Genomic DNA, 15223 nt, shown 5'->3' with positions numbered 1-15223 from the left:
GCTGTTGAAGAATACAGGAATTGGGATAGTCCAGTTTGCTTTAAAATAGTGCTTTAACCTTTTTAATGTCTACAGTACCACATTATTAACATCTCTGACTATTGTAGCATCACTGGCTTAAAATACATGTGTTAATTCATGAGATAATTAATTTAGGGGAAAGGAAGGGTATAAAAGGCCATTGCAGAACTCAAATGTTTCTTCAGTTTGTTTTGTTTCTATAGGTATTAACTTGTTTTGTGTAAATTTGATATTAGTGTTAATGTTTGGATTATGACTGCATTTCAGTGTTGAAAGTAAAATAATCAGTGAGAATAGAGTCAGTAGAATACAGTGAGGCATGGATCACTGGAAATGTAATTTTTATTTGCCTTAAGAGCTCTAAATAAATCACGGTAACATAAAAATAGCTTTATGGAAGTATAAAGCAAGGCAAAGATAATTTTCACATACAACTTTCTGGTCCTTGAAATTTTTTTATGCCTCACTACTGCTCTCTAGTGGCTGAATCCAAAATGCTTTTTTGAAACTAGTAATTACTTTTTATGGCAGAAAAGTGATTAAAAAAATACATAGCACTACTCTTTGTAGAAAACTTCCAAATAGTAATTTAATTTCATTTATGATGAATTCTGTATGGTTTTATAGACTTGAATTTCCATTTCTTTAAAAGAATAAGTCTTGGTTACCTAGAACTGGTAACTAAGAGCTAAAATCAAAACCAGTTAGAATGGACTGCTCAGGGACTGCAAAATTAAAATAGAAATCATAAAATAAATATGTGTCTCAAATTATCAAGTATAACTTATTTTAAAAGTAAATAATATGGTTAATGTTTGGTATCTAGTCATCTAGATCCTTTCTCTATATATAGAAAACATATAAACAAGACCAACTTTACAATAGTTGCCTGCCTCTTTGTACTGTATTGCTCTGGAAGGATAGGAGAATTTTTCCTCTTTGTATCCTTACCATGGTAGTCCCTTAGTTTTTCATTTTCTTCTTATCTGACATAGATTCTAACAGTATAATTTTCAGAATCAACTATGATATTGAGTACTAATATATGATAATATTTAAAATTTACACATTTATTCCTGGGATTATGTACTAATCAGATAAGGTCTTTACCTACTACCTTGTTTCTTAACTATGTATGACACAGACTCATGTATTTTCTAGTGTATAGGCTCTGCTGAAAAAAGGGTAAACATTTGGCCTTTTTAACATGAAGTGTTCTGAAATCACTCTGAACTGGAAAGTATGGGGAATCATTGATTATTCATTTGACTTAACACTGCAAGGAAAATTGTAGAATGTTGTAGGTAACATAGAAGTTGTTTTTAAATGATTATGTTGAAGCTCAAACTTTTTATGTGGAAGAAACAGAAGAGTTTTATAGAATTCTCTATTTGATAAAATATTTTATAAAAACGTTTTAGTGATGAATTGTCCTGTTTTGTTAACACTATTTACAGACTAAGACAGTGAAAAATAAAAAAAGCCAAACTGTAAAATGTAACATTTTTTTCTGTCTTGACATACGATATATTCTGCTTATTTCCAAAGTCAAGAAGAAGAAAGTGAGGATGAAGAAGATACTCAGAGTTCCAAATCAGAAGAACATCATTTGTACTCTAATCCAATCAAAGAAGAAATGACGGAGTCTAAGTTTTCTAAGTACTCTGAAATGAGTGAGGAAAAACGAGCTAAACTTCGTGAAATTGAGGTCAGTATTTCAGTGAAGTTGAAACTATTTCACTGGCCTTCTTTCACTTTTCCGCTGACCTAGGCTCCCTCTTGGCATCATTCCTTTGTGCATTTTCTCGGTGCCTAGAAACCTTCATACCAGCTGACTTCCTACAGACCTCTTAGTTCAAGCATTTCTTCTCTCCTGCTATCCTTTTCTTACACTTGTGCATTTGCTTACTTCTCCCTATTTACCTCTCTCGTTATTTTACATGTACTGTGGTGTGTGTTTTATTTTGTTTTAGCTTGCTTGTTTAATGTTTCGAGTCCCTACTAGGTGCTGATTTACATGAGGGGAAAGAACCATGTCTGTTGTCTGTTCATCATCATAAATCCAGTGCCTGGCACATGGGAGATCTTTTGAAGATACTGATTTTAAGAATAGATTACACTGGCATTATAAAATTATTACATTTGAGTGTACATAGTATGTAACGAGGAAAAGCGAGCTATTTTCTGGCATCTTTAGGTTATATCTGCATTTTATTTCAGTGGGGAGAGCAGACATTAAGTGAGACTTAGCAGTAAGAAGGGGGAAAAACTTATGGGAATGAGTCCAAACTGTCTCAACCTGACTTTTCCCTCCCTCGGTCCCCTGTCCTTTTTAATACCTTTTTTTTTTTTTTTTTTTTAATTACCAAAAGGAGACCTATCAGAGGGAAGGGTATTGTTGTAATGGGAACCTTCCTTATTCCTTGTTGCAAAGTGATGAAACATTCCCAGTAGTAAATGTTAGTGTAGCAGTCAGTCCAGAGTCTCAGAAGTATATCTGAGAGTGTATTTTAATACTTTGTCCATTGATTTAACAGTATTTTGGATGTCTGCTATGTATCAGCACTGTTCCTCTTACTAATTTATAATTCCCACCATAGTAATTACCTTATTTCCAGTTCTCTCATCACTGTTGGGCTGGTACAAGTTTTTGCCCAACTCTTTCTCAGATATCATTAAGCCAAAGTAACTGTTAACAGGGAAAGTATTTCATTTTAACCTTACACAGAATCAGTATACTGTCTGTAATAAGTGAAGAGGAGGGATTTTCAGAGTTAACGTGTTGGATATATTTTTTTATATACAATCCTTACCAATTAAAAAAAATTATTTCTTTTACTCAGGGGATGGTGGGGAGTTCAAGCAGGGGAGAGACAGAGGAAGGGAGAGAATCCCAAGCAGGCACTGCACTGTCATTGTGGAGCCCAGTGTGGGGCTTGAACTCATGAACTGTGAGCCGAAATGAAGAGCTGGATGTTTAACCAATTGAGTCAGCTAGGGCGCCCTTGTTGACAAATTTTTTAGGGGACTATATCAGTGACCTCACTCCACCTGTGGATTTTTTTTTTCCAAGTTGCACATGCCCCTTCTTAACTCTCAGAACTCCTCCCAAGCTTACTGAACTCTGCCTTTCTGGAGTTAAATAAAAATATATTTTCTTGATAATGAAGTTATACCGTTTAAATGCCAAAACAGACTACTGGATAGTTTTAAGATGTTCTATTTACCCTGATAGAAAAAGGGCAAAAATTGGGGAATTTATGAGAAATGTTCATGAAGTCAAAAATAGTGAAAATAATACTTTGAGTGGAAGAAAGTTTTTGTAGTTTGTTCCCATTCTATGGGAAAGCCTCATAATATTTATAGTAGTATTTAGTTCATTTAAAGGACCTATCAGTGCTCAGTAAAATAGGTTAAGATGTTTGCATATACAATAATCCTGTCAGGCCAGAGTGTTTTCTTCCCCTCTTCGGATGACATAGGGTGGGCAGGTTTGACGCTGCAACGGGTGGATCCATGTGCTTTCCATTTCCCCCTCCAACAGCCTGAGTCCTCATGTGTTTCATCTTACTTGTTCTCCCTTCGTTTAATAAGGTTATATATAGATATCTTTATGTAATAAAACATTTTTATATATGTGTACATACAAATATATATGTATTACTGTATAACTGTATTAACATAATTAAAGTGTGGAATATATATTATACGTACACACAATGCTGTATTGGATGTTTTATACAAATGGTTTTCTGCTTGTGTATAAATTAAAAGAAATGGAAGTGTTTCTGAGTTTTTTTATTAGTACATATTCTTACTATCTTAAGTATATTCTGAATATGATTTAACCTTTCCTTGATGTCTTGATATTCAGTGATTACATTGTACTATAAATAGAGTGAAACATTCAAATTCTGTAGTTCTGTGTTTGGTCCTACATGAACTGTAAAGAATGCTTTAAAAAAAATATCTTGTGTCCTGCTGGCTGTCATATCTTGTTGGAAGTATGCTTGCCTGTATAGCACCCTTGCCTCTCACATTTGGGGAGCCAGATAGCAAATTCATTATCGTTGTGTTGAGATAATAAGTAGGTTCTTAAGGGTCTGAACTATATATAGTTCATGGTTTTTGAGTCCTCTCATGTGGCTGTGCAGAGAGCCTGTGGGCCCATGCTTGATTGCTTGAATCCTGCATGGTTGGGCTTGTCTGCCAAATGGTCTTCAGATAAGGGGGAGCTTTATGTTGATGTTATATTTTGACTGAGTCCCAATCAGATATTGCTTTGCTGTGTTTATATTTTTCCTTTTTACACATTTATTTCAAAGGAAAAAGGAATTTTTTAAAGGACCAAAGCACTGCTTGAAAGCTATAATGATGAAAAGATTTATTTTTAAAATGTCTTATTTCACAGCTCAAAGTTATGAAGTTTCAGGATGAATTGGAATCTGGAAAAAGACCTAAAAAACCAGGCCAGAGCTTTCAGGAGCAAGTAGAACACTACAGAGATAAACTTCTTCAACGAGTAAGGAATAAGTGTACTCAATAATGCGTATTTTCCAAAGTAATTTGTTTGACTACCTAGAATTTTGGTATATTAGTACACTAAAGGAAAAGTATATCTCAAATTATATCCTTTGATGTGCAAATGCTGAATACTGGTAGACAGGAACATTAGAAATTTGATGTTTTACAATCATTTCAACTTGGGAAAGGGTCTGAAAGCAATAGCGCACCATTTTATTCTGGATATACTTTCTACCTGTGGACTAGAAATTCCATGCTTTCAAAGCTGGAAGACTTTATATGAAGTGCCAACATTTGTGACAGTAAAACACCAACAACCCCCTGAGAAGTGGCACAGAGATAAAGATGGACTTAGAATTTGGGACGTTCATTTAGGACTCCTTTTCCATTGTTTACAAAGAAGGACACCAAGGGGTAACATACTTCATTGGTGAACTCGAGTACATAAAAAATTTGTGGCGATATACAGAGAATTTAGAACAAGAAAGCCCATTTGTTAATTGTTGAAAGAACCCAGGAATTTTATTGGGACTGCTATTAAGTTTTACCTTGATTGTCATTGTAGAAAAGACTATATAGAGAGAAAGAAAAGAAAAGGCTAGACTAGAACACTAGAACTTAGACTCACTAAAGCTATTAATGGTGTAGAACCAGTGAGAGGAGCAGCACTATGGTAAAGTAGCTTCGGTGCCACACAGACCTGTGCACTCCTGGGGCCGCCTTTTGCCGTGTGCTCCCAGGCAAGTCCCGGAGGCCTGCTTTTCTCTGTGAAACTAGGTTGATAGTCCCAATTTTGCAGGACTGTGAGAGAATCGCTACTTTTTAAATTGGATTTTAATTACTTTTTTATTGGATTAAATTGTTCAAAATATTTTAAGTATTTCAATCAGGAAAATATATCCTACAGATTACCAGATGAAGACAGTGTCCTTGGCATCGCTATCTATCTATTTATTCATTTTCTAATTTTTTAAAATCTTTATTTATTTTTGAGAGAGAGAGAGACAGAGAGAGAGAGAGACAGAGTGCAGGTAGGGGAGGAACAGAGAGAGAGAGACACACACACAGAATCCAAAGCAGGCTCCAGGTCTCAGCTGTCAACACAGAGCCCGACGTGGGGCTCGAACCCATGAACTGTGAGTTCATGATCTGAGCTGAAGGTGGATGCTTTACCAACTGAGCCACCCAGGCTCCCCCTCAGCATCACTTTTTAAATCTGTACTCTAGTTGTATTTTGAAAAAAGAAAAATGAGATTTTTAAAAAGATGTATCTGTACCCCAAGAGTCCCTTTGGAGTTGGTGGCAGGGATTTGATCTGCATTTAAGACTATACTTTGAGATACTCACTGGTCCTGATGGTAGTAATACCTGTATTACATTTTACTCTCTGCATTCTATGATTGTAATTGGAGAGAAGGATGTGTTTCTTGAAGGTATATACTGAGGGTCAGCAGACTCATCACCTCATCATAAATCAGCTTGTTGGAACACATCCATGCCCCTTCAAGCTTTTGGACTATCATGACAGAGTTGAATACTTGGGACAGAGATCCTGTGTGGCCCATAGAGCAGAAAATACTCACTCTATGACTCTTTACAGAAAATGTTTGCAACATCTGGTATAGGCATTTTATCAGTTACCAGGTAGCTTTCTTGATGCATACAAATCGTAGAGAGATTCAATTCCTGGTAATGAAGACCTAAGTTGGCTTTGTGGGTTCATTGTTTGTAGCCACTCCCTTAATTATTTTATCAACAGAAGTCATAATTTCAAGTAAGAAGTGGCAGTAGTAGCAGTGGGGATAAGCAGATAGGTCATCTTTCTGGTTTATATAAAGTCATATAGTCATTTTGTACTTGTAGAAGTTAGGATTTAAAATTTCCAATACAAATGGTACTTGTTACTAATTAAGATTTTTTGATGGATGATTATTGTGAATAGCTGTATTTCCTTTTAAGCCTTTTGCTTGGAAAGAGCTCTCCTTTGATTAAATCAACTTGCTGTAGGAATGCTGCTGACTATTGTAGTCTAAGATAGAAAGGCCAGTCTCTTTTTCCTTGTTTTTTTTTTTTTTTTTTTTTTTTTTTTTTTTTTTTTAAGTGGAGGGACAGAGGGAGTAGTTAAGAGCACTGGCTGTAGAGCTTAGACTCAGATCCTGACTTCTCCATCCATTATGACTATGAGCATGGTACTTAACCTTTCTGAGTGTCATTTTTCATCTCTAGAATGAGGGTAATAGCAAATTTCTATTTTCTGTTTTGAAGTGTTACATGAAATGGTATATGGCAAGTTGTTTAGTAATTGGTCTGTGGTAGGGATTCAACCGTTTAGCTGCTGTCACTGGTATTAGTATTTTCACTCAGTGTAAGAAGAAATGACTACTTTTCCTGGAAGAGTAGGTATTTTTTAAAAAATGGCATTGTACCTTCAGTAGTGATTTTAAAAAGTGGTTAAAATATTGTTGCATAAATGAGATTAACCCAGATTGGTATTTTTTAATGACTATTCTTTCTTTAAAAATAAAACAGGAGAAAGAGAAAGAATTAGAAAGAGAACGAGAAAGAGATAAAAAGGATAAAGAAAAATTGGAATCTCGATCCAAAGACAAGAAGGAGAAAGATGAATGTACTCCAACAAGGAAAGAAAGGTATAACATTTCTCACTCAGTTCCTATGCTGGTTTCAAGTTTTGAAATGATGTTTCATTTTGTAATGTTTTCATCACTGATGCCAACAAACTAGAAAAGTATTTTTTCATGATAAATGTGTTTGGCTCCTGCCTGCAGGAGGCGGAATTAGCTGAGAAATGGGGCAGTTAGCTGGCACTTGGCTTAGCTAACTGGGACATCATCCCTCTACGTGGGTCGTATGGTACCTTAGCCTTAGTTAAGTGCAAGAATTCAGTTACCGTATTAGGTATCAGACCTAAGGCTTAAATAACTAAACAGCTTGCTATATCTTGCTTGTTGTCTCTGGTATAAGCATTTCTTCTGAGTTGAGGCTGCTGCCTTTGAAAACTTGCATCTCCCAATCCTATCTAAAAGGAGTTTGTATACATGGACCATAGGGACTTGCTCCTCATTTTAAGTCTTCATTCTAATCAAAATCACTTCTTTTTTAGTTTTTATTTTACTTTCAGTTCCTAAATGTCTCATTTAATAGAGAAAATTGCTTTAGTAACAGAACTGAGATTTTCCTAATAAAAACCAAGTGAATGCAAATTAAAAAAATTCTGGCTTAGTTACTCTACAGATAGTTAGAAATAACATAGGTATACTAATTGGTTAAATGCTAAATTTACCATTTGTTTGTCTTGTATTTATTTTTTTGATACATTTTTTGATTCATAGAAAAGTTGCAAGGATAGTATAAAGAATTCCCAGATATCCTTCACGCACACTCTCCAAATGTTGAAATATTTCTACTTTTGCTTTATTTTTTTTCCCCTTCCTTTCCCCTCCTCCCAACCATTTAAGAGTAACTTGCCGGGGTTCCTGGATGGCTCAGTCGGTTGAACATCCGACTTCGGCTCAGGTCATGATCTTGCGGCTTGTGAGTTCGAGCCCCACATCCGTCTCTGTGCTGACAGCTCAGAGCCTGGAGCCTGCTTTGGATTCTGTGTCTCCCTCTCTCTGCCCCTTCCCCAGCTCATGCTCTGTCTCTGTCTCTGTCTCTCTCTGTCTCTCTGTCTCTCTCTCTCAAAAATAAATTAACATTTTAAAAAAAAAAGTAACTTGCCAACATGATGCCCCATTTTCTTACATAACCATAATAAGTTTCAAGATTGGAGAACTAACATTAAAAACAAAACAAAACACGATTATTTGGGGCACCTGGTGGCTCATTCGGTTAAGTGTCTGATTCTTAGTTTTGGCTCAGGTAATGATCTCATGGTTTGTGGGTTCAAGCCCTGCTCAAAATAAATAAACTTTAAAAATGAATGAATGAATAAATAAGTAAAGTGTTTAAAAAACACCTCATCAGAGACCTTAATGAAATTTTATTCATTGTTCCAGTGTCTCATAGAAAAAGAAAATTGAACTTAGTTGAGTTCAGTATTTGTTTTGATCAACCTATATTTAATTAATTAATTTATAATTTTATTTAAATCTACGCTGATTAACGTATAGTGCAATAATGGTTTCAGGAGCAGAATTTAGTGATTCATCCCTTATATCTAACACCCAGGGTTCATCCCAACAAGTGCCCTCCTTAATGCTCATCACCCATTTTAGCCCATCTGCCCCCACCTCCCCTCTAGCAACCCTCAGTTCTCTGTATTTAAGAGTCTCTTATGATTTGCCTCCCTCTCTGTTTTTATCTTGTTTTTCCTTCCTTTCCCCAATGTTCATCTGTTTTGTTTCTTAAATTCCACATGAGTGAAATCACATGACATTTATCTTTCTCTGACTGATTTTGCTTAGCATAATACACCCTAGTTCCATCCATGTTGATGAATCTATCTTTAAGATATTCTTTATAAAGGGCTTTGAATGTTGTTGGAAAATAATAAGGTTAAGTGAAAATAAAGTTAGTATAAACTGATAGGAATAAATCGCTAATTCAGTAGAAGGAAAATGAATACTTGATCCTTTGCTCACTTATGTAATGTTTTGGGGGCTTTGTTCCATAGGAAGAGGCGACACAGCACATCCCCTAGCCCATCTCGAAGTAGCAGTGGTAGACGAGTGAAATCCCCTTCACCCAAATCGGAGCGATCAGAGCGTTCAGAAAGATCTCATAAAGAGAGCTCACGGTCCAGGTCATCTCACAAAGATTCTCCTAGAGATGTTAGCAAAAAGGCCAAAAGGTAAATGCAGTTATTTTTTTGGTAATATTTCAAATGCCAGTTTCCTTGTCATTTTACCAGCTTTTGAAAATAATTTGGCTGGCAGCCATTTTTTTAAAGGGTGTTAGAGAACCAGAGAAGTATACTTTCATTTTAGATTATTCCTTCCCACCTCCCCACCCCAGTCTCAGAATGACTTAAAGCATAAGAAGGCTTCCAACAAGTAAAGACCAGCCAAGAATTTTAAACATTACATCCAGTGTTCTCTGTGGACTAGGGATAGCTGCTTTACTTTTCATTTTGTTCTTCAGTTTCTATAGAATATTCTTTGGTTTTGTCAAGGCTGAAAGAAAAATACATTACCCCCTTCCTCCTGCCCCTGCATCTTATTAGCAGGTTCTTGGGTAGAGACTTGTGGAATTAAATACCATTCTTCAGTGTGTAGTTTTAGTGTGTTACATACTTCTTTTCCTTGTAGTTCTAGAAAAATGGTTAAGAAATGTTTTATTCATCTGGTGTTACATAGTGGAATTTTCCTGTGAACTAAAACTGCTTTATGTCCTAAAACTTTATTATTGTAACCATTTTTAGTAAATTCTTTATAAAAGAGGTATGTTTCTCCTTTTCTAAGTGGTACTTGGATATATATATATATATATATATAAAGTATATTTATTAGTTTTGGTAATCTTCATGAACTGCGTGCGTACAGAATTATGGTGTCTTAAATGATTTCCTTAACGATACGCAGTAGTTGGTGCTTTTCCTTCAAGAAGATAGGCTGCAGAGCTGCTATGCTTTAAAAATCATGTGAATGATTTTAGATGCCATTTTGAACTTTATCTTGTAGATTTAGAGGTTCAGACTTTGGGGGTATATTAGTAACCTGGGGAGCTTGTTAAAAATGCAAATTCCCAGTCCTTACCTCTTGGGATTTTGATTAAATAGAACAGTGGTGGGGCTCAAGATTTTGTCTTCGTAAGCAAGCGCACCACTGATAATCATGGGTGCTGCACACCGGAGGTGCAAACTTGTGTGTATGTGTGTTTCTGTAAAGTAGGCAAAGTGTAAATTTGGGAAGTTTACAACCTGTTTTATTTCTGACTTTGTGCTCTGTTAAAGATCATTTTAGGTAATTGAAGGATGGTCCATTTTGATCACATGAGTACTTTGATAAATTGTTTTCATTTGTTTCCACAGATCACCATCTGGTTCCAGGACACCTAAACGGTCTAGGCGATCACGGTCTAGATCCCCTAAAAAGTCAGGGAAGAAATCCAGATCTCAGTCCCGATCTCCACACAGGTCTCATAAAAAGTCAAAGAAAAACAAACACTGACATAAATCTTTAAGATGCTGTCACTTATTGGAAATGCAATTTTGTTTTGTGCCTGAATGGTCTGTTTTTTTAAAAAAAAAAAAAACAAAAAATCAAATGAAAGAGCATTCCTGGATTTTTTGTTTATTTGTTTGTGAATGCATGTGTAAACTCATGAGTAACTACATCTGTAGACCTGTCATTGTTTTATATTGTATAAATTACTTTCATTGTGGCTGTTTCTCAAGATGAAATTTTTATTGTGCTAATGAATTTCATCAGAAATGTGTATAATGGATCTGCTGGCAGTAGTAGTATTTTGTTTTAGGATGTTGTGACTTAGCAAAAATAATACAGATGTCTTCCCCCCTTTTGTAGCTTTGACAATTTGAATTAGATTTCAAATAAAATCTGAACAGAAAACTATAATGTTGTTTTTTTGCCCCATTGGTGACATCAAGTCCCTTAAAGTCCTACTGAGTTTAGCACTTCTGTTGTGTTTCTTATACTTAATGCACTTTATAAGCTCCATTGTTCAAGTAGCTAAAGTTTTATATTTACTAAGATGACTATGAAAATTAAGGGACCTGAGACTCCTATTTGGTAGGGTGCCAACCAACTTTGATGAGGTTATCTTGGATAATACTAGTACCCAGAGATCAAAAGACTAGGTAAAGGTGGTATGGTCTTTTTTGTTAATGGAATGCCTGGCTACAATATTTTTTCTGTTTTCAAAGAAGCAATACGATTTCAGTATACTCAGCCTATGTCCTGAGCAACTACTTATTTTTAGGGGAAAATTAAATCTCCGTCTTTTGACTCATCTTCTATCATGAAAGAAGTTTATTTATAAAAGAAATTTTCTAACAAGAGTTGGCCATAGAAGTTTTTTGTATGATAAATGCCCTTTTATATAGCCCTCTGTAGATTATTCATGTATTTCTACAAAGTTCTGTTTAAAGCACCTTAGTTTTTTTTTTGTTTTTTTAAGAATTGAATTTTAGGTTTTAGCTTTAGGTAAAACTTAAAAGTAAAATAGTTTTCAGGAAACTTAACATCCAATAGTTTGTAAATTCATTGTGCAAAGTTGATTTAAGCAATTTGCAGAGTTAAAATCTATATACAATGGGAATAATTGCTGCAGTATGAGGAAGAAATAAGGAAACTTGTGTAATGTTGATCATAATATTGCTATAAATATGTAATAAAGGGTTATGTAGACTTGAACTGACACTACTACAATTTGTGAATTTTTCAGTTTTTTATTTAGACACTTTATGCAGTGGTTTGATATTTTCCCCCCTTCATAGAGTAGAAAACTGTTCTAATAATGGATTGTTTTGAGTTAGATTTTAAAACTGTATTTTCCAGTTGTTTTACTTACTGTTGCCTAGTTATAAAATAAGCTATACCAATGGTTTGAGGAGTAGGTATATTAGCTGAGCAGTGAGGTATGCTGTTTCCAAACTGGGCAACCTTAAAATACAGCTTTAGAAAAGAGCCAATCACATTGTTTTACTTAATGGTTCTTGTCAACATGCAATATTGCTTGAAAGTTACTCCCTTACTGTTCACTTCACTCTTTTGTTTGTCCATAATGTTAGGGAGTGTTAATTCCTAAATGTTGCTCAGAATAATTAAACATGAACATTTGGTGCTGGTTTTTAAAAACCTACAAATATAGCCATTTTAAAAGCAACACATTTTTTCTCCTCTGTTCATTGCCTGGGAGAAGGGAAATTTATATATTGCTTTTTTCTGCAAATATAACAATAATGTTGAGTTGCTAGTGATTTGGGCATTCCATTATTAGTTGGTATCTAGTATAGTTTTATAAGTAATTGGTCAGGTTATGATTTTCCCAGCCAAGTTACAAGGAGTGCTTATTTTTTTCTATTTAAAAAAAAAATACCCTGGGGAAGGAGGAGTGAGTAGAAATTGTTACGTCAGTTTTGGGTGCTTATTTGTAGTAGTTTTCCTACTGCAATGGAAGTTTGCAGTCCCTTTAATTTGGATCCAGATACAGCAGATATTCTTTTGGGTGTGTTGGGGGAGGGGATTGCTTAGGCTTGATAGAATATGTATTCTGTAAGTTAGCTAAATGTGTGTATTGGATTGGATTGGATTTTTTTTTCCTGGAATTGCAAATGGTATTGTTACATAGGTTATTTCCAATTTTACTTAATGAGAAAATATCTAGAGTAAGCCTGTTTAATTCTTCATGGATTCTATGAAAGTTTAATAGGATCATAAATTGGTAAATTCTTAGTGGGGGAGATAGTTTACCATTTTTTAAATAGCATATTATTCATCTGTTTCCTATCTAAAGAACACTCTTCATTAGACAGCAAAATTTCCACAGGTTAACTAAAATGTTTGTAGGGTGGCTTTCTATACAAGTTACAGGAAATACACTGTTCCCACTCTGTAATAGATGGTTATGATGCTCTGTCATAGCTACAAGTAAGAGTTACCTACTCTTTTTATAAAGAAGATCCTACTCTTCTTATAAAGGCTTAATCTCTTTACCTTCGATCCTAATAACATTTATACACGGGGATTTCTTACCAGTTTAATACCATTTAATCTCCTTCTCCTACCCTGAGAGAAAACACACAAATAAATGGTGGTCTGTTTCTTACCAAAGAGAGACCTATGATTGAAAAGTATCATGTTTGTGAATCTTTTCTTTGACATTGTATTTCCTTATTACCATTAGCAAGCATATGGGCATTTCTAAACTGTAAATGTTGAGAAGTTAGAGATTAAAGACTAAAACAACAAAAAGCTCTTTTATGATGCTTAGAATGTTTTTGGCTTTTCTGCTGAAGTTTGCAGAGATTACGCTGACCTAATTTTTCTTTGTTACAGACCATTCGTGAGCTAACCCTGAGATTTTTATCCCAATTAAAGAATCTTAGAAGAAATACTTGCTTATGACTTCTGTATTTTATCCCCAAAATTTAATATTCTTGAAAATATTTTTAAGAAGTTCCAATCGATTTAAGTATATTAGACATGTTCTCTACACATTTGCCTTCATGATCATATAGATTATGAAAAGTTTTATGGCCATAATAGTCTATCATTATGATTCTTAAAAAAATGAGAGCAAATAAATCGCTGTATTGCCAGAGTGACCTCGGCTATTCTGATGACCACATCAGTGTGATTTCTTCAACAGAGAAGGTTGTTTTAAAAATAAATAGTAACGCTATTCTAAGACTGTACATTTACAAAATAAGAGCTTTTTTTCTTTGTTGTTTTCCTCTTTCACTTTAATGGAAAAACTAATTACAGGAAATTCAGCACAGATACTAATGAAGACACTAGTACAAGTTTAAAAGAACACGTGACTAAAAACTCACAAAGTGCTTGATTTCTTCATATTTCACATGTAGATTTTAGGCAAATTTTAGGGGGTATTTCATTTCTTGTCATTTTGCTTTTTTTCTTTATTTTTGTTGTGAACTTCCCGGGACTCAGAAAATACACAGATACAAATCCCAGGGGAAGTGTTGTGATGCTAGACTAAAAGGTGGGAATGTGCTGCTGTTCAGAGTGAGCCATGTTCCATTGTTGAAAATTCAACGCCTCAGTGTTTATTCAGTACCACCTCATGGAGCTTCAGTGTAAATGGGTTATGTGTATAACTGATTATTTATATAGTTTTGTAGATCTATAGATAAAATGCCCTCATTCATTTTCACATGTAATTGTGCTTGGAATATTTGTTTTATCCTTTTACTTCAACAGGCTCTTGTACGTTACATCTCTGCTGATTTGAAATATCAGGAAAGACAATTTTTCAGGAATGAGAATAATCTAGTTGAAATCAGCTCAGCTGAAATATTTTATAGCAAGACCTTTTCTTTTGGGTGAACTGATTCCATAATTTAGTTACTCTTGATGTAAGGATTAAGTTTATTGTGGAGCTGCTTTCCAGACTGTCACTTTATAGTTTTTCTACATAAAGATTATATAGTTGCAAAGGTTGTGGAATTTCCCTTTGTTGTTGTTTTTTGACTTTTAATTACTTTAATAAAAAAACATTGTTTTCATAGCAAACATTAGCCTGTTCATGTAATTTTCTCCATGTAGTTTTTCTAATGCAAGCTCAGTAAACCATAGCTGGTTTTCAGCAGCTTTCTTTCAAGTGAAATAAGTGATGTGTCACATTTATCAGTTGTAGCTAAAATGTTACATCTTACATGTTTAAACTATAATAAAATATTTTTATGATAGATGATTCTCTTGATTAGGAAATTTTATTGTTCCCCTTCTTTGAAGAGTTATTTTGTTGATTTTATTTCACGGGGGGGGGGGGGGGGGGGGGAAGGTTTCAAACATACAAAATTGTAGAATGAACATCCCAAGTATCACCTTGTTAGTATGTATCTCTGACTGAATGTTTTGTTTTTAAAACAACGTAGTCACAATATCATCATTACACTAAAAATAATCCATTGGTTTCTTTTAAGACTTAAAAATGTTTTAATTGTGGTAAAATACTCATAACAAAATTTACCATCTTAACTATTTTTAGGTGTATAATCCAGTCGTGTTCAGTG

General features: G+C 34.6%; 1 protein-coding gene across 4 annotated transcripts in view; it reads left to right on the top strand.

Annotated features, from left to right (window-relative positions):
• The window catches only part of U2SURP (U2 snRNP associated SURP domain containing), a 53847-nt gene extending 38946 nt beyond the window's left edge, over positions 1-14901 (top strand). For all 4 annotated transcript variants that reach the window (XM_078432273.2, XM_078432272.2, XM_060638861.3 and 1 more), the window contains 5 exons: positions 1570-1729; positions 4433-4543; positions 7075-7193; positions 9179-9355; positions 10535-14901. In XM_078432273.2, coding sequence (XP_078288399.1) covers positions 1570-1729; positions 4433-4543; positions 7075-7193; positions 9179-9355; positions 10535-10673 — 706 coding nt within the window. In that variant the 3' untranslated portion in view covers positions 10674-14901. The remainder of the gene's footprint in view (positions 1-1569; positions 1730-4432; positions 4544-7074; positions 7194-9178; positions 9356-10534) is intronic.
• Positions 14902-15223: the final 322 nt, after the last annotated feature.

The sequence above is a fragment of the Panthera onca genome, chromosome C2 (genome assembly GCF_046562875.1).
Source record: "Panthera onca isolate mPanOnc1 chromosome C2, mPanOnc1 haplotype 2, whole genome shotgun sequence".
Classification (NCBI taxonomy): domain Eukaryota; kingdom Metazoa; phylum Chordata; class Mammalia; order Carnivora; family Felidae; genus Panthera; species Panthera onca.
The sequence above is the reverse complement of the archived record's forward strand: the minus strand, read 5'-3'. Positions and strand labels throughout refer to the sequence as shown.